Below are 20,214 nucleotides of genomic sequence, written 5' to 3'. Positions count from 1 at the left end.
TCTGATGTTGGCTTTGTCAAATAATGTCTTGAATTTGTTGTTCCTGCATAAACAAGCTAAGAGTACAAGTGGAACTAGTTATGGATAAAATATGTTCATGTCATGTCGTTTCCTCTTGCAACCGAGGCATGTTGACGGTGTTTTGTATGTGGATTTCTATGGTATATCCACCGTCAACAAGATCCCCCAAGCTTAACCTTTGCTCGTCCCGAGCAAACAATCAAACTTAGCCTCGGTGGATCAGGTATTGTTACTATGTTCACATTTCAAGAGTACCATGTGTACAACAAAGTTCTTCTCTTTGCATGAAAAATTTAGCTATGTAAACTTACCCCTATTACCTTAGTCCCTTATGGGGCTTATGGCTTTTCCTTTGTCTTAGGTGGTTGAGAGACAGAACAGTTTGACTTGAGCACTAACTTTCTCATTCTTAGCAAGTTTCATATCAGAGGTTTTGTGATATTTTCAAAAGAAAGCTTAAATGTTCCTCTTATGGTTCTCTCATGTCACTCGAATGGTGTATGATTCCTCACCAAGGCATATGGTAAGAGTTGCCTTCTCTATTTCATCCTATTTCTAAAAGGCTTATGTGGAGTTCAAGGTAGGGATGAAAGGAGATAGCATACTTACTTTGCATGTATTGCGAAGTCAAAGCTCGGATCCTTGAAGAGAAGTGTCATACTCCCAGATCAAGATGTGCAAGTGTGATATATGGTGGACTAGGTTGCTCCTTTATTTGATAGACTCTCTATGTATTGAGACATGGCTAGCATTTTTTTCTTCTTTTTTTTATATATGAGCTTTCATGTGCTCAATTTTCTTTTTCTGTGGACTTGCACATGTCCATCTTTTTATTTCATTTTGCCTAGCCCTTTTGATGTCTCATTTACCAAATAATGCTTAGAGAGATGTTCTAACATTTAGAGTATGGAGCAACCTATTTAGTGGATGCGAAATACATGTGGTTGCGTACTTCCAGTGTAGAAGCAGCATATATATATGTGGTGTGTACGTGATCTTGATCTTAGGAGCATGAAAAGTCTCTTAACAAGGGTCAACAAGACTTGACGACACTCAACACAAAGCAAATAGCTTATGTGGAAAGGTTGCAATTATGTAAAGTAGATATGGCTGTGGTAGGAATTCATCACCATTGAGGAACAATTAAGGTTTTGATCATTTTAAGAATAAATCTCTGATAATCATGCATGCTTAGAAAAATATTATAGTAGCTCTTGTCTTACTATCTCATGTCCCACAACAACTTAGACTTAGTTCTAGCACTTGCAACCCACAAAGTTTTTAGGTTCATGGCAGTTTAAGTGAGCTAAGTGATCCATACTTAGAGAAATACTAAGTTGTATACTAGGCACTAGAGAAACATTAACAAGCAACTAGTCATAATTTCCATGAGGGATATAAACATACATGAAGCATATATGCTAAAGGGAAATGCTAATAAATATTTATTTATTTTATTTTTTTATTTTTTTTAAGTAAGAATGATAAAATGCATGAAAATAAATAGGATAGAATACTTACCTTAGTGGGGGAGAGGATCTCCCCCAAGCTAGATCTTCGCTCACTGTGGTGGCGGGAAATTCTGGTACCATCCGGCCCAGCGTTGTGCGTCTTCCTCTCGCACACGTCGGATATGTTGGCCGTTTTGTAACGCCAGTTGCAATGTTGCTTCTTGCCCAATCTGCAATTCGCCCATGTCATTAATGAGACTGTCCATACCTGTGGGCTGGTGACGCCTAGCCCTGTCCCTTGGGCGTGGAGTGCGTTGTGGAGGTAGACCCATGGAGTCTGAAGCATCCACTGACATCGCTTCATCGCCCTCTTCAACGTCATGGTGCGAGGATCCTCCTTGCTCCATCTGGGCGGCTTGCATCATCCTTCTTGTCACCCTGTGTGTCCCTGCAACATCTGGACTTGCCACTCGGGCTAGTCTAATGGTAAGTGTGCGGACCCCATACAACCGGCGCCTCGCACATGGGAGAGGAATTTCGGTTGTATAGCCCGGATAAATCATTTTAAGTTCACCATTTGGATCTCTTATGAGCATGTTAGCATTGATAAAGAAGTTCTCATCTACCACTCCTCTAACATAGCCAATGTCTTCAAAATAATGTGATTCAAGTAATCCAAAAGTATCGGCTATTCGAGTAATAAAGGATGTGAAATAGATGGGCTTCCCATACTCAATAGAGTTAAGCCAATAGTTCACTAGCAGTTTCACAGGGGAGACCTTGATTTTACTAACCATGGCATAGAGAATTTTAAGTTCATCATCAATTAAAGTATCAGTTCCCATGCCAGGATATAGAGTGCACATGATCCAGAAGTGAAGAAAGCGCAAGGTTGGATTATGGATTTCAATGGGAGTAGGATTTGAACAATCATTAGAGCCAGAAATTGCTTTCCAGAATCTAATTTTATCGAACATTCTAGTGGCATGATCTAGATCAAGTTCACATTCATGTTCACACCCTAAAGCAGTGTTTAGCAAACTCCAATTTAATTGATGTTCTTGCTCACACATGCGAAAAGATATTCCATTATTTGTGAGTTTTAGGGTGCATAGAAATTCCTTAGCAAGCAATTCTTTTCCAAATTCAGGCACTTGCCAAAAAAACTACTCCAACCAATTGCTCTAAACACCTTATCGAATTCAACATCCATACCTGTGCGGGCCAAAAGGTCCGGATCGATGATGCTAGTGTGTAGGAAGAGACCCTCTCGGATGATGTAGTACCTTTGCAACTCTTCTTGGCTTAACATGAGGCCGCTCTCGGGCTCTCTCATCCTTGATGGAGGCTCGTAGGGTACCATCCCATGGTAACCTTCTTCTTCCTCCCTTCCATGAGCATGGTGAGAGCCTTGAGAAGAGCTCTCACCCTTTGCTTTTTTGAACTTGCCGAAGATATGCTTCTTCATCCTCCTACACAAGTGAGGCAAACCAAGCTCCTCCTACTACTACTATGCAAGGGGAATCTTTTTGGGTTTTTGTTTTGATGACTATTTCTAAACTAAACTTGAGAAATGGCTTGTAACAAAGAGAGAAGAGAAAGGATTGTGAGCTCGAAATGGTTCTGGTGGTTTTGGGTGTGGAGTTGAGCTCACAATGCTGTGGTATTTATAGGGGGAGAAGGGCAAGTAGTGGACCCACAATATAGGGGTCGGCCGACCCCCCCTAGAAGCACTTTGAATTTGAGTTTAGCTTTATACAGGGAACCATTCTGCATGCTTTCAAGATTTTGCAGAGATGGTCCAAAATGGGGGTCGGCCGACCCCCATCCTAGCCCCTCCTCCACTTTAAACATTGTGTCATTGATTGTCCGAAAAAGTAAAGGCTAGGTGTGGACCAAAAGTTTTCAAATTGTTTCTGAGATTCCCTGTTTTAGTGCTTTGTGAAAGGTAAAAGATGAATGGCAAAAGTGGAGACATGTCTAAAGTGATTCCTATGGACCATGGGAGCACTCAAGCATGCCTAGGTGACCACTTTGCAGAATTTAAGCTAGTGGAGTGGTCCCAAAAGAATCAAAGATGAAAGGAGCATCTTATGACTAAAGTAAAGGATCAAGGGACCACTCTTTTTCAAACTTTAGCTAGTGTTACAAGCATAGGACTCCATTGTGATTCAAATGGTGGCCAGCAGGAGGCAAGTGGGGCCAATATGGGGGTCGGCCGACCCCCACATTGGAGCTCCCAGAGCATCCAAGTGCTGGGTTGGAACCTCTATGACTAGCAAGGTTGAAATGTGGTGAAGTGGGCCCCAAGGTGGGGTCGGGCGACCCCCCTTTGGGAGCTCCAGCAGCTCAAATTTTTATGACAAGTTATTCTCAAGATTTTATTTATTATGGCTAAACATTTTGTCGAAATAAGATATGCAAAATTCAAAGTAAGAATGCAATTGAAAAGTGAATAGTAGAAATTGAAATGCAGAAAATAAATATGGGATAACTACTGATTTACCTTATCAGCAAGGGCTCCATGTTTTAGGTCCGTAGAGCAGGACCTCTCCATCTTGTTCATCCTTCGGGTGCATCAGATGGTCCCGGAGACGTGGACCTTGATTGAACCTCTTTCTCCCGCCATACTTGCTTGGTATTGATTTTTGGTTCAGCGGGTTCCTCTTCTTTCTTTTCGGCCCTTTTGGCCGACTTACCTCTCTTGTCCCTTCGGCGTCGGATGTGGCGAGGCTTAGTCGGAGGTTCTTTGTCCTTCACCTGCATGTTAGCTTTATAACCATTGAATGGACATTTTACCTTCCATCCTGGGAATTGGAGGTGAATCTGGCCGGACCCCACATAGATGACTGCATTGACCGTGTTGAGGAATGGCCTTCCCAAGATGATCGAGACATCATTATTGGATCCCATATCCAAAATGATGAAGTCGGCAGGGACGTAGTCGTCTTGGACCTTTACCAGTATGTCCCTTGCCAACCCCTCAGGGAACCTGATCGTCTGATCTGCCATCTGCAAACGAACAAATGTGGGGTGCAAAGGCCCCCCTAGCAAATTATCATAAGTTACCTTGGCCATGATGTTGACACCCGATCCAAGGTCGCAGAAGGCGCTGTGGAAGATTTGCGGTCCGATCTCACAGGTGATGGTCGGCAGGCCTGGGTCGTCCTTCTTGGTGATGAAGGGCGAATCCAGAAGATAGCTCCAGTTGGATTGTACCGGAGGCTTACCGAACCTCGTAGTAACTAGTTTAACTCCTTCAATTGGGTCCTCAGGTTTCCTTGGGATCTTACCTTGCTCGAAGGATGGGACAGCTGCTGCTAATTGAGCTAATTGTGTTTCTAGCATTTTGTTAAAGCTCAACTGATTTTTCATAGCAGAGTTAAAGCTATCCAACTTTTCACTTAAGTTTTCAAGGATCTTATCATTAGCCATCATTTTCTTGTTAATGCTATCATTGATTTTAGATTGGCCTAAGACAAGATCTCTAAGAGAAGGTTGGTTACCAAAAGAATTATTGAAATTTTGATTGTAACCATTACCTTGATTACCTTGGTAGAAGGGGCGCGAGTTCCATTGCTGTTGTTGGGGCCGGTACCCATTGTTGTTGTTGTTGTTGATGAAGCTCACTTCCTCCTTTGTTTCGGGACAATTGTTTCCCGAATGATCATCTCCTCCGCACACTTCGCACCATGAATCAGATTCAATGGCCCGTGCAGTGGCGTAAGGTTGAATGGTCTCTTGCTTGGAACTTTCTTCCATCTTCTTCATTAAGAGGTCCATCTTAGCAGAGAGCATGTCCACCTCATTCAAGGCATGGACACCTCTTCTCTTGGGTTGGAGGCGTTCCTCATTCCATCCTTGGTTTATAACCATCTTTTCAATGAGGTCCTTGGCATCCTTGACATTGTGTTGCAAGAATGCTCCTCCAGCGGCAGCATCAAGGTGACTACGGGCCAAACCGGTCAGGCCATGGTAGAAACCTTGGATTAGGAGCCACTCCTCTATCCCATGATGAGGACAGGCGCGAATGTACTCCTGCAGACGTTCCCATGCTTCGGGAATCGTCTCATCTGCTTGCTGTTGGAAGCTGGAAATCTTTCCACGAAGGGCGCTGATCTTGCCCATCGGAAAGAACTTCTTGAGAACTGCATTGGCGCACCTCTCCCACGTGGTCACTTCACCCTTGTTGGCGTAGAACCATTGCTTCGCCTTCCCCAATAACGAGAATGGGAAGAGGCGAAGACGGATGGCGTCTGCGGCGACATTCTTGATGGTGAAGGTGCCGCACACCTCCAAGAAGTGTTGGAGATGGGCATTGGCATCCTCGTGTGGCTTTCCACAGAAGGGATTAGCTTGCACCATATTGATAAGCGCAGGCTTCAACTCAAAAGTCGCATCCCCCAAGTTAAGCTGCGGACCCGTGGCGACATTGTCAGCCGACGGCGCAGAGTACTCAGAGATGGTCTTCTGGGCCATAGCTTCTTTGATAACCGGTGCAGATACTCCTTCCTCTAACGGATTCAGGTTCGAGATGAACCTTTGAGGTGGAACTTGACGACGTCTAGTTCTCCTCAACAGTTGCTCAGGATCTTCAACGAAGTTTGACGGCAATTGGAAACCGCTCATACACTGTCAGGCTTCACAATAAAGGAAGACAAGACAAGTGATGGGTTATCCCTATCACTACTTGATAACTAGCAAACTCTGTATTCTCTTTTTGTTAAAACTCTTAGACAGACGCTCTCCCCGGCAACGGCGCCAGAAATGCTTGTTGACACTTCTTAACGCAACCACCGGATATCGGCGACGGCGCCAGAAGTGCCCTGGTAGGGTAACTCTATTTACTATTGGATAATTCCGCAAGCGCACAGAATGTACCGCTGTAGCACTTCACCAAGGAGTATTCCAAGGTATCGTAATTTATATTTTCCCAAGGGAAAGCGGCTAAGTGTGTTTAACAAAAAGGGGAATGAGATTCCTTGAGTTATCTAGTATCAACTAGTGAATAAGGGTGGTAAATAACGAATAGGAAGGGTAGTGGTGAATCCAAGGTCCTATGCTAAAGGTAAATGGTAGAGTTAGCTAGGTGGGAGGACAACGAGTGAGTAAAGGACTCCTATGTATCTAACTTGACTTCTGTGACTTACTTTAATAGATAATTGTCTTAACTACGCTAGAGCCTTACTAACTGTGTGCGAGGGATAGCCGAGCTGGTAAGACGCTTAGAAGGTTTTTCACCTAACCCCTTACCGAAAGCGACTATTGGGCTTATGGACGCCTTACCTTTTAAGAACTAGCCTGTACGTGAGGAGAACCTAATGCCGCCCACGATCTGTCACCTACTAGGGAGTGCGCTCCTACTTTCCGTTCAAGCCAGCGGTAATCAAAGGTAATCTTAAGTATGAGCACCACGCTCACACTTAATCCTACAACGCTAACTAGTTGCAGCTAGCTAGAGCTCCTATACAAGATAGGACGATGATGCACACACAGGAGTGGTTACAGGTCACTAACTTCACTAAGACAACTATATTACTAAAGTAAATGCACAACAAGACTAAAAGACTTGCACTAAGTAAGAACTCAGTAAAGTAAGTAAGAATAATATATTAATAAAAGGAAAGTCTTACAAAAGTAGAAAGGTACAAGAGCTATACCAGACTCTCCAGAAGACGACTCCGGAGACCCCGAGCTTCGCTCGACTCGACTCTAACTCCCACTCTAGACTAACTACTACTCTACTTGTATGCTTGGAACTTGTAATGCACTTGGCCTTGGAATTGCACACTTGAAATGAAGGATGGAGGCTGCCTTTTATAGAGGGAGATGGAGTAGGGGTTACTCCATCGCCACGTCATCGATCCGCGTGACATCTTCTCTCCACCCTTGGATCAAACCGACCTCACAACCGCCATTTGATCAACTGCAGGGGCAAATCAACATGTGGGACATGTGGGGAAGGTCGGTGGGAGGCCACCGACCCTGGAACCGCGTGGGGTCGGGCGACCCCACTTCTGGGCCTCTGGGCCCACCAGCAGTGTCCACAGGGGTCCCTTATGTCGGTGGACTAGGTGGCACACCTGGGTCCCACCAAAGAGGGGTCGGGCGACCCCCTCCCTGTGGGCCCAGGGTGTCACCTGTTGTCCCCTCGATCTCCTCTTGATGATTCTGATGTTGGCTTTGTCAAATAATGTCTTGAATTTGTTGTTCCTGCATAAACAAGCTAAGAGTACAAGTGGAACTAGTTATGGATAAAATATGTTCATGTCATGTCGTTTCCTCTTGCAACCGAGGCATGTTGACGGTGTTTTGTATGTGGATTTCTATGGTATATCCACCGTCAACAACCCCTACTCTGACATCTATACATGTACCCTGAGTCACTCCTTGGAACTATAAAAGGAAGGACTCAGGAATAGAACGAGGAGGCCACACTACACCCATAAGCAGTAGAACTCACACACTCCATACCACGCTTGTATTCACCCCTGTACAAGCACTTCGGTGCAAGATAATACAAACTCTCTCTCCCCCGCTGGACGTAGGGCCTTCTCTTGCCCGAACCAGGATAAATCTCTGTGTCTTCTTGCATCGCCATCTGGGAATGGGAGCACGCATATAAATTTACTCGTTGGTGTGACCCCCGGTGGGGAAAACACCGACAAATACCATCAAGTTTGCTAACTTATTAAACCTTGGATATACTTGTTAATACATAATCCACAAGTATATGCAATAGACTCAATTTCTTGTCCAACACTTAGCAAACTTATTAGACCTTTAATTATATTGTCATTCAACTCACCAAAATCCACTAAAGGGCTAGATACACTTTTAGATAGATTCGGTGGGTCTCTGTAGTGAGCTCACAAGGTTGGTTTTCTTTTTCTAATTGCATTTACAAAGGTGGGCATTCCATCACCTCCATAATAATGATTTAGACATGTTGTGACACAGAGGTACGGGACTATTGCCCATAAGATAAGGTCAGTTTCTCTAGCCGGCCCACGAGACCCATAAAAATTGGCCTAGTCCGGTTTGGAAGTAGTCCTAGGCCAGTTTTTGTTGTTCGAATCCAACTCTAACCTAATTCAATGAAAACTTGCCCAATCTCGTGGAAAACTTGTAGATCTTGTTTGGAAAAGGTTTTGTTATTGGATAAGACCACCTTTATATATATATATATATATATATATATATATATATATATATATATATATATATAGCCACCTCCATTTACGATAATAAGTATACATATTACATATTTACGATAGCTGGATTACTATAACACATGGGGATATTTACCGTAATGTTATAGTAAACCACTTAGTAAGAAGTTACTATAATCTTGTAAATTAATGTAGTAATTATCGCAACTTAGCATATCAACTTGCCATCATGATTTCTGACGTCACATTTCCTTCCCCCACGCACACGAAGCCTTCGCACATTTCCTTCCCCCGTGCGTGTGAAGAAAAGGGCACGCCTCCTTCGTCTGTGTGAAGAAAAGGTCGCGTCGCACCATTCTTCATTTCTCCTCGACGTGAAGCTAGGCCGTCCTGCGTTCAGGTACGTGATTTCTTCTTTGTCCCATCGTCGATCTTCAAGCACAATTAGGATAGTCGGCATATGCTAGGGCAAGGCTGGCGCTGTGGGTAGTCATCGTCCTTCTAGGGTTCACGCTAGGTCTGACGCTAGAGAACCGATCGATGAAGCTATGATGTGGCGGCGGATCGTTTGCGCGAAAGGGAGGAGGAGAAGCACGTGGAATTAGTAGCGCCCGAGAAAAAACCATCTTGTGGGCCTTCTTTTTTTATTTTACCAAGTCCAAAATAGCAAACTCTTAGAGAGAGGCTATTTTTTTACTCCCATATTGTTGTGGAAGTTGGCAAATCATAAGATTTACCAAGTAAAAAATAGTAAACTATTAGAGATGCTCTTATAGATTCATACTTCAAAAAATCTCTTTCAGGCTTAGTTAACTAGGAATTAGGAGGCCATTCGGGTATATATATATATATATATATATATATATATATATATATATATATATATATATACCCCGCATAACAACAAAATATATATATAACTAACCCACTCTATTATAAGTTACTCATAGGACGATGCTAGGAGAGACTAGAAGGTGGATACACAAGCCTGCTACTAAGAATATCTCTAAGTGTCTTTCTTAAACCCATTTTCAAAATCATCATTTAGATAGCCATTTGAATAACAACCACTCTCCATATCTTTCACCCTCTACTAGTTTTCTATATTTTTTGTGCACTCTAGAGAGACAATCATGTTCTTCATCTTTATCTAGTAAAAAATCCGGAATAGAGAATGACAATATTTAGAGATCTAATTAAAAAATGTTAGAAGTTATTTTTATCAAAATCACTATTCCTATGAGTAAGAAAAATAAATAGAGGCTTTTGGAGTTGCTCTAAGGGTTATTGATCCCCATTTGGCATAACTTCTCTGACAACTTTAGAAGCCATTTTCTATGCACGGATAAAATAAAACAACTCGTCAAGTGAAGCTCTTGAAAATCCGGTGTTGGATGGAGCTGAAAATACTATCTTCTCTCAAGTCTCAACTATCTTTCTCAGATCTATTATGAGACGTCGTTTGACCAAACAGGTTTTTTGAAATATTAAAATACTTAAGTCCCAACAGTAGAGTTGCTCGTTGATTTGAAACTAAAAAAATTGCTAACCTGATTCAAAAAATAAACACGCTATACATCAGGGAAACGAAGCTTAACCAAATGGTGGAGTACATGGGTAGAACTTTTCTTGGCTTGAACATGTACCTGGAGTACCTGTACCACATCATTTTGGTGGGTGGACCATCTTTGACCTGAATAAATGTATAAGATAATATCTTTCTCAAAGCAACACTAAAAAGACAACCAACAGCACATTGCTGGTTGCACAAATCCTAGCAAAGCTTGAACAACATGATTACTATAACCAGTCAACCTCTACCTAAAGTAGCCAACGCATAGGCGCACACTGAAGAAAAAGCTGAACACCAAGTACGTGAATTAGCTAGCTAGCAGGATCATTAGCTCTTATATATAGAAAAGGTAAATTAAGAGATTCTTTTTATTATTATATATACAAGTAGTAGGTGATATTGGAAATGGTATGACATACCTATATATATTCTTTTAAATGTAGACAATTAGTACGAAAAGAATCCCCGCATAACAACAAAATGTGTCCTATATATGTTTTCATAGATGTCAAGCAAAGATAAATTAAACCGTGAGCATCTCAAATGATTGAGGTTTGTTGCTAGCTAGCGCAACAAATTCACCACTTTGTTTATATTGTTTGACAGAGTATATTATATGTATAGTGGTACTTGTTCCTAATGAGTAATGAGTGTACATGATGACATGGGCTGCGAGTGTTGTGTGCCTCCCTCTTTGTACGGTCTGAAAAGATAATCTATTGAAACCCGGCCGTTATAAGGCCTAAATGCACCTGCAAGTTGTACAATGTGCTAATAATTATCACAACAAGTGACCTGAAAAGGGAAGGGGGTTGGTTATCATGATCGGTAATGATCGTCGGCCATGGATCATCACGTTGTTGATAAGAACATTAGGATTTTGAAATGACACATTGTCAGGATTGCTTGGGGGTTGATTATATTGCACTCGGATTCAATTATATTAAAATTTACTACCAGGCCACTTCTTTCTTCAATGAAAAAAGTTACTACTCCCTCCATCTCAAATATAAGTCATTCCAAGATTCTTGGAGACTCAAATCATTTCAAGTTTGACCAAATTTATATAGTAAGATAATAATATTTATAGTGTCAACTTAGTAGTATCATTACATTGTTTATTAATTATATTTTCATATTGTACCTATTTGATGTTATAAATATTTGTAATTTATCTCTATAATTTTGGTCAAAGTTAAGATGCTTTGACTTTCCAATATTCTTGTAATGACTTACAATTTAGGATGGAAGTTATCCCAAATAAATCTGGTTATGCCTAGATAAATTTACTAACACGGTGAGCGCGCTGCGCTATGCCCGGTTTTTTCTACACGTGGAAAAGGTTTCATGGAGCACAAAAAAAATCAAAAATTAAAAAGGACAAAAGTAAAAAAAAGGTCACGTTAGCTATGTTGAACCGTGGTCGAAGCCCTAAGAGCCCAAGGATAAAGGATTCCTAGCGTGTTAAAGAAAGTAGTTATACATACAGTACTTGAAAATAATAGTATCCATTTATTGATTTAGATCTAATGGTCCAAAGTAGGAAGGTACCAGCTAAGAGAAATCAGGTAGTGGACCGAAACTAATTTCAAAATTAAACAAAAAGTAAGATCGGTACTTTCACCTTCACGTGTAGGAACTATTTTAACAGAGTACGAGTAATGAGCGTATACAGAGTTACACAGGATATGCAACTCATCATATGAAACCATCCATCTCATCTTTGGAATCAACTACCAAAAAATTATAGCATGACTAACTTTGGTGTAGCAAGTTTTGGTCATGAACCAAATAGGACCCTAACCCTAGCAGGATGGCAATCAAAGCCTCTCTAGTAGCACCGCAAAGAAGTTACTTCACATGGTCGTAGAGGTCAAAAGAGGCCCGGAGGAGGATTGACACCAAATGTGGAGTGCCATGTCACTCGGATGGGAAGGAATATCTAAGTCTACCACAACATCACATGACTCTTGAGGCAACAATAGGTGAGGGGATTTTTCCCCCAACTTGAAATTCACTCCACAGGGAGACGAACTTAGGACCTAGGGGTGCCATCGGAATCCCCTAACCGCTTGGGCTAGAGTCCTTTGGCACGACTTAACATGATCTCTAGTTCTAATTAGGATACCTATCTTAGGCTTATATATTAGATCTAGGTAGTACCTTCTTCTCTCGATGAAGAAGGCATTAGGCTTTAGGTGCGAGGGCTCGTGCCTGCATGATGCAAGCACTAATGTAGTGAGGTGGTGGTGATATGCTTGTAGTCATACTTGTCGCCGATGTCCTTCTGGCGGCGGCAACTTACTCCTTCCAATGGTACATCTACTAAGTGGTGGCGATGACCCTGTGAACGAGGTCAAAGAAGGAAACATGGGACGATGGACTTCCCTTTTTCCAGCACTTGCTTAGATCGGGTACTTAGGGTTTGATCGATGTGGCTAACCTCTCCTACCTCCGTGTTGGCTACCGAGTAGGTTAGGGAACCTTCTTTTTATAAGCTTTGTGTATCGAGAGGTCAGGTTTCTTTTGGCGACTCTGATCAAGTCGTGCACGCGGGGTTTTTCTCTATGAACTCGGTCTTTCAACATATCAAACCCAACACTAGTCCCACTGTGCAGTCGGTCTCCAGGCATCTCGTACATGCACTGTCAGTCATCACCACCGGCGGAGCCAAGGCCAGGCCAACCTGGGCCTCCCCCCCCCACTTGCCACAACCAAAGTAGTAGTTTTAGGTTAATAATCAATATTTTAGTTGCTACATTTTTTTACATTTCCATACTAATCTGTAGAGTTATTCTCTATATAGCCTATACATTTACTAGAAGTGACTACAAAAATGGTAATTTATATTTAATAGAGTTTACTTGATACAATTTGTTACGTTTTTTAGGTCTTAATTAGCCTAAAGTTTACAGTTACTGACTAATTGATCTAGTATTTGTATCCACGTTTAGCTTCATAAGACAAATTGACCCCTCCTATAAGTTGCTGCTAGCTCCGCCACTAGTCATCACACACGACCCTGCACCATAGAGTACATGTTTTTAAGTTCCTATATAAATCCATGGATGATGGACCGACCCATTGTTTTCGAGCCGACGACGTCTCCCTGAATTTTCGTCGCGTCACGGTCACGGAAAGGGACGCGACTCGATCTGCAATGCATATCGCGTAGCTCCACGCCTGCCCGAGTCATCATCCACATCCGTGTCGGGCCACCACGACGCATGCCGCCTTGCGTTTGCTCCAGGTGTCCTGGGAGCATATGGGGATGGAGCCGCGCGGTGGCCGGCCGGTGGGTGCCGCGAACGCGCCTGGCGTTGTCCCTGTCCGCACGGGCACGCCCAGGTCAGGCAAGCGGCTCTCCGTTCGCGTGAGGGCGCGCAGGCGAGGCGAGGGTCTCCGCGCCGCGCCCGCGCCCGAGGAGATTTTTGCATGGTTTTCATCGTCCGTCCTCTCGGAGGGCGCCAGGCAGAGACGCACAGCATCATGAATGCTCGGCAGGCGCGATACGAGCCACGGCACGCGGCAGCTGCGACATGCGAGTGGCGAGCATGCCACTGTTGGCCCCCATTAAAAATCGTCACGCGGACCACGCGCGCGGGCGTTTCGATCGGCAGCTTGCTTGCTTGCTTGTCGCGATTTGATTGGGTAGGCTCCCAGCCCGGTAGGAGGGCGTATACTGCCATTGGAGTGAATGAAAGCTTGTGCGACTTGATAGGATAGGACCACCGTTTTGGTGGTCGCTTTGATGATGATGATTGTTGGTTTATTTCTTCTGCAATACGAGGAAAGCATAAGGGCATGTTTGGAACACTGGAATTTTAGTGAAATCACGCTGAAATTTCACAGGAATCAGTTCCGCGTTTCAAACAGGAAAGCCTACTCCAGAGGTGGAGCCAGAACCACCACCGCATGAGATCTTCCGGAGAGAAGATATACCTCCTCGTTGGCCATCGAGAATTGGAGGTTTTCCAAGGCAAGAATGTGGACAGGCCAAGAATGTTGACAGTCCAGAACGCAAGCCTGGCTCACGACGGACGCGGCCCAAAAGGCCCAGGAGGCTAGACAACTTGATTAACGAAATTCCAAAAAAATTTGGGAAATCAACACTGTAGCATTTTCGTTTGTATTTGACAAATATTGTCCAATCATGGAGTAACTAGGTTTAAAAGATTCATTTCGTCAATTCCGATCAAACTGTGCAATTAGTTTTTATTTTCGTCTATATTTAATACTTCATGCATGCGTCTAAAGATTCGATGTGACGACGAATCTGAAAAATTTTGTAAAATTTTTGAGGAACTAAACAAGGCCTCTCTCAGAGAGAGAGAGAGAGAGAGAGAGCAGCAGGCAGCCCCCCCCAACGGCTGGCTCGCGAGAATCGAGTCGGTCTCTGCACGCGCTTCCAAGGTATTAGCTGCTCCATCAGGGCAGCGATAGTCAAGTTCTGTTCTACTGGAGGAAGAAGAGCAGGGAAGGGAGCAAGATGGGGTCCGGATCTTTCCTCAAGGTGCTGGCTAACAACTTCGATGTCCTAGCAGGGTATGGTATTTTTTTTCTTTTCTCATCCTTTTGTTTTCGCCCCCAGGGCGATTCATTGATTCTTGCTAGATGCAGCGTTTTCTCGCGGTTTGTTTTGGTAGGGTTCGACGTAGATTCTATATGAGCGAGCGAGGCTGATCCTGATGGTTGATTGTTGATTGTTGCTGTACCAATCGGCGGCATGGGGAAAGTGTGTGCGACGGGAATCTTCCGTTGCGGGTTGTTGGGTTGGTGTGGATGAACGTGTTTGGGCTCCCCTCTTTCCGGGGATCTCGGTGCTGCGATAAAACTGTGCGATGGGTTGTTGTGGCTAAATACTTGATTTTACGATGGGATTTTAGTGCCTTGGTCAATTGATTGGTAGGATTAAGGCTGGGTTTTACTGCAAAACCTTGCCAACAACTATCGAAGGAAACTCACTAAAAGGTTTCCTTTTTCTTTTGGTATAGATGATAGTAATCAATCAGGGCATCTTGGAACTCTTTGTATATTGGTATTGGAATCCAAATCCTTCAAATTTAGTTCTAAAGTTCAACCCCAATACACTAGATATTTCAAGGTTTCCATGCTGGGTCTTCAACTTGTACCGTTTGTGTTACTGATCAGTATGATGTAATATTTTGTCTTGTTTGTGTGCCATTTTGTTTTGTTGAAATCCACCATGTTGTGCTTCTGTAGCTTGGCCCTAGTTTTGTTGCTGGCTACATTCCCTGGATCTAGTACATAAGGTTGCACCGCTACCATAACTTACTATTTATGGGGAACATTTGTACGCCCGATGTGGAAGTTGTCACGCTGCAGACAGAAAGCTGCAGAAATAAGTGGTTTATCAGCATTAGGGCCTTGTTTAGTTCCCACCGAAATCCAAAAAGTTTTCAAGATTCCCCGTCACATTGAATCTTGCGGCACATGCATGAAGCACTAAGGCCTTGTTTAGTTCCGAAAACTGAAAAGTTTTCGAAACTGTAGCACTTTCGTTTTTATTTGACAAACATTATCTAATCATAGAGTAACTAGGCTTAAAAGATTCATCAATTAGTTTTTATTTTCGTCTATATTTAATACTCTATGCATGTGGCGTAAGATTCGATGTGACGGGGAATCTTGAAAAGATTTTGGTTTTTGGGGTGAACTAAACAAGGCCTAAATATAGACGAAAACAAAAACTAATTACACAGTTTGTCTGTAAATCGTGAGATGAATCTTTTGACCCTAGTTAGTCTATGATTGAACAATATTTGCCACAAACAAACAAAAGTGCTACAGTAGCAAAATCCAAAAAGATTCCGCATCTAAACAAGGCCTAGGTTAGAAAACATGGGTTTAAAATGTTCTGAAAAGAGCCGATGCATTAAAGAACCGTTGGCCCTGATGTCATGTGTACTGTACAGAGGCATCATACTTATCTGCATTTTCATCTTCATGGACTAGAGAGGATGGAGGCTGACTTCCACCAAATGAATTTTATTTATTTTAGTATTAGTAAATGACAATGTCACATACCATATTATTTGGGGTACAGAGCTTACTCTAGGAAGTAAATATGGCAACTGTATGACTGAGATAGATCACCAAATGCTGTCAATGTAAATTTAAATATGGCAGCTGTTAGCTATATGACTGAGATAGATTACCAAATGCTGTCAATGTAAATTCTAAGTTTCTGGTGGCCCTTTGTTTGACGGTGCTTTCTTCTGGTGATACTGAGTTTCTCTTTTCCCTTTTTTTTTTCAGGCCACTCATATCACTTGCATATCCTCTGTAAGTATCACCTCTCGGTTTTTTCCTCTAGATGCTATGTGAGCACTATTGTTATATTTCTAATCACTTTCTGTTTTGGCACATTTGCAGATATGCTTCTGTTAGAGCAATAGAGACCAAAAATCCTGTAGATGACCAGCAGTGGCTCACTTACTGGGTGTTGTACTCATTTATCACTTTGTTTGAGCTAACTTTTGCTCCAATTATCGAGTGGTAAATAACACTTTCGGTGGCCTTTGTTATTATTTGCAAACATCAGTGGTGGTACATGGATATAGCCGTGTTTGGTGCATCAAGTTGGTGAATAGAAAACTAGATATGCTCACTTTAGATCTTTGTTTGCAGGCTTCCATTTTGGTCATATGCAAAGTTGTTCTTTAACTGCTGGTTGGTCTTACCTTGGTTCAATGGTGCTGCTTATGTTTACGACCATTTTGTGCGGCCAACGTTTGTGAACCGCCAAATAGTGAACATATGGTATGTTCCAAGGAATGAGAAGCTAGGTAAATCTGATGATGTTCTGTCAGCTGCAGAGAGATATATTGAGCAAAATGGACCGGAAGCATTTGAGAAGCTCATCAGCAAGGTACTCCTGTTCTGAACTGTTTCATTTTTCTTTTGAACAAAGGAACACCCCATTTCCATTACGTAATGATGAAAAAAAAAACAGTTTGAAAGCATCACAAGAAAGAAGAAACAAGAAGAGAACTGTGACTCATCCAGATTAGTTAAGCATGATTCTCTGATTCAGAGCATCAATGCCGACCAAAGGAAACACATGAATCTACCAGTTTAAACTACAAAAGTATCAGGCATTACAGCCAACTGTACATCCTCAGTGCAACAACACAGCGCTTGACTTGGGCCACCCATCTTCACATCACATCAGCACCATACTCCCCACACTGGGAGTCTTGCAGCTGGAGTTGCTTGTTCTTCTTGGAGTCAACCAAAAGACATGTCGCCACCTGTAGCATTATTTGATGCTTTGCTCAAGCTCCTCCTGAGTCTCTTTTGGATAAAGGCTTGTCTAGTAGTTCTTTAGACCACATGCATAACATATAATTTTCAGAGGACTTCTAATCATTTTCTTTCCAAAACAAGCTTTATTCCTGGTTTTCCAAATAGCCCAACAGTTCACAGCTATGCCAAAATTATATAACCTCTCACCATTTGGTAGCCACTTTTTGAACAGAACCCAAAATTGTTGTAAATTGGTTGGGATGTCAGAGGCACCAATAGCTTTGGCAACCACTGCCCAAATGACAGATGATACTGAAGAAAAGATGTGCTATAATTTCATCATTGTCACTGAAACAATACTCAGGATCACCTTAGCGTTGTCTTTTTTATCAGGTTATCTTTAGTTAGTACCACTTTGTTTTTCAGCAGCCATAAGAAGATTTTGGTTTTTTGATGGGATTCTACCTTTCCATAGCATCCTATAATTATTGCCAGTCTCATTCAACGAATCAACATTAAAGCATTGTACATTGTACACAGACTTAACGGTGAAACTGACATTTTTGTTAGACTTCCAGGAGATAACATCATTGTCCTCCTGAAACGCAACCTCTCTTGCTAGAGGTTGGATGTCCTGCCAGATAGACTGAAGGTCCCAAGGAAGCCAATGCCTAAAGCGTAACTGCAAATCTTCCTCTTTGGCTTTTTAAACAGAGATATCTTTCTGGTCACATAAACAGAACAAGATATATGATATTTATGAAATAAATAATCTTCGTTCAACCAAGAGTCCCTCCAAAACAAAGTGTTTTCACTATTTCTCTTAAAAAATATCCTTCCCTGAAGATAGATTGACTTGATTTTTAGCAGATCTGCCCAAACTGGAGAGACATCATGCTTTTAAGTTATCAGACAAATGGATTGCCCTTCAATATATTTAGCATTGGCAATTTCTTGCCATATTCCCTTTTCATGTTTAAGTTTCCACCACCACTTGACTAATGGCTGATTATTAAGCTTCCTGAGGTCTTTTATGCCTAAAGCCCGAAACCATCTTTCTTTTTGCTAGCACAGCCCCATGTCCATTTCACTAAATGGTATTTTATTTCTTGACACTACCCCCTTGCCAGAAGAAAGCCCTTCTTACTTTGTCAATGTCATTAGACATTAGTTACAGTTTCTAAAGAAGATACATGAACATATGGTAAATCGGGGTATTAAACAAGCTAGTGTTAATCAAAGTAGACAAGCTAGTGTTTTGAACTGAAATTATTGCAAATGAAGTAATGCTGTCTTTTCCTTCATTAACGCGTTCCTCTTATCTAATGCGGGGCTGATACATTGCTGATAATGATGCCAGTTACTTTCTTGCAAATCTGCTTAGTATTATCCAAGGAGGTATCTTTATGTGGTTTTACCTATTACTGTATACCATTGCCGGGAAATGTGAACAGAACTCTCCACATGCATTTCCATGCTGTATATGAATTATTTGTGCCTCATCTCTTGGTTTAATCACCATCACAGCCACTTGATAATTACTTGATTGCAGTCTACAAAGTCTTCAAAATCAAGGAACACAAAGCGGTCGATCTTGGAGGAGGCAGAGGCTGAAAACAGAGCTAAGGCTGAAAGAGAATCGTGGGATGAAAATCCCTTCTACGACAAAAATTACAGATACTAAACCACGTCCACTCGGCAGGTTAGTGGAATCATAATGTGAAGGTGATTTTTCCAGTAATTTGTTTTCTGTCGTGTTTTTTCAGTTTCGACCTTCTCCTTGACAGCTTGAAGACGGACCTTGCTTATGAGCCCCATGCGAGCTTTAGCCGCGTCACAGACTGAAGACGACTTTCCCATATTTCTGACTCAGTACTGTACCTTGTTACATCCACTGCTACTAAACAATGAGTTATAGAGCAATTGTGGACTGTAAATGGAGGTAGTTGCTAGCGATGATTATTTATGTGAGCTTTTGTATATTATATACAGTGGAGTAGTGGACTGCGTTCATCTTCTGCGTTTCTCCCTTCTGGCCGTCTGCTCTTTTGGAATTTCGAGCGAACAGATTTCAGCACCTCGTGATTTTTTTTTAAGAAATTTGCTATTTCAGTCACCAGATTTCTTCCAAGAAATATGTCGAGTTTCTTGCCTCACGATTCAGCAAAGAGATTCGTGCTCACTTCTTTGTCTTCCATCTCCGATGATCTTCATCAACTAAGGTGGAGTTGAAGGTTTATTATGGGTTTAGGGTTGTGGAGATTTTGTACGGTTTCTCAGTTGTAAGGGATGCCCCGGGAGGCCGTCTGTCCAGCGGGTGTGGTGGGTCAGTGGCTGGCGTGCGAGATATCTTCCTAAGCAAATTAGCTGATATCCATTACTCATATCCAAGGCCTTGTTTAGTTCCAAAATTTTTGGCAAAATGTGAATAGTACCAATTTTATTTGTATTTAACAAATATTGTCCAATCATGGACTAACTAAGCTCAAAAGACTCGTCTCGTCAATTTCGACCAAACTGTATAATTAGTTTTTATTTTCGTCTATATTTAATACTTCATGCATACATCTAAAGATTCGATGTGACGGGGAATCTGAAAAATTTTGCAAAATTTTTTGGGAAGTAAACAAGGCCCAAATTATCTGGATCCAGATCCGAATTACCTGAACCTAAGGTACCCACCTAAATTTGGATAACAATTTTGATTACCCGAAATTAGTTTAGGTAA

General features: G+C 42.1%; 1 protein-coding gene across 1 annotated transcript; it reads left to right on the top strand.

Moving 5' to 3' along the window:
- Positions 14,545-19,586, top strand: LOC8065520 (HVA22-like protein a). The gene is made up of 6 exons (XM_002438056.2): positions 14,545-14,762; positions 16,497-16,523; positions 16,614-16,736; positions 16,869-17,109; positions 19,039-19,188; positions 19,274-19,586. The coding sequence occupies exons 1-5, from the start codon at positions 14,707-14,709 to the stop codon at positions 19,168-19,170; spliced, it is 579 nt and encodes a 192-aa protein (XP_002438101.1). The 5' UTR covers positions 14,545-14,706; the 3' UTR covers positions 19,171-19,188; positions 19,274-19,586.

This window comes from Sorghum bicolor, chromosome 10 (assembly GCF_000003195.3).
Source record: "Sorghum bicolor cultivar BTx623 chromosome 10, Sorghum_bicolor_NCBIv3, whole genome shotgun sequence".
NCBI classification, from domain to species: domain Eukaryota; kingdom Viridiplantae; phylum Streptophyta; class Magnoliopsida; order Poales; family Poaceae; genus Sorghum; species Sorghum bicolor.
This window is presented reverse-complemented; position numbering and strand designations above follow the sequence as displayed.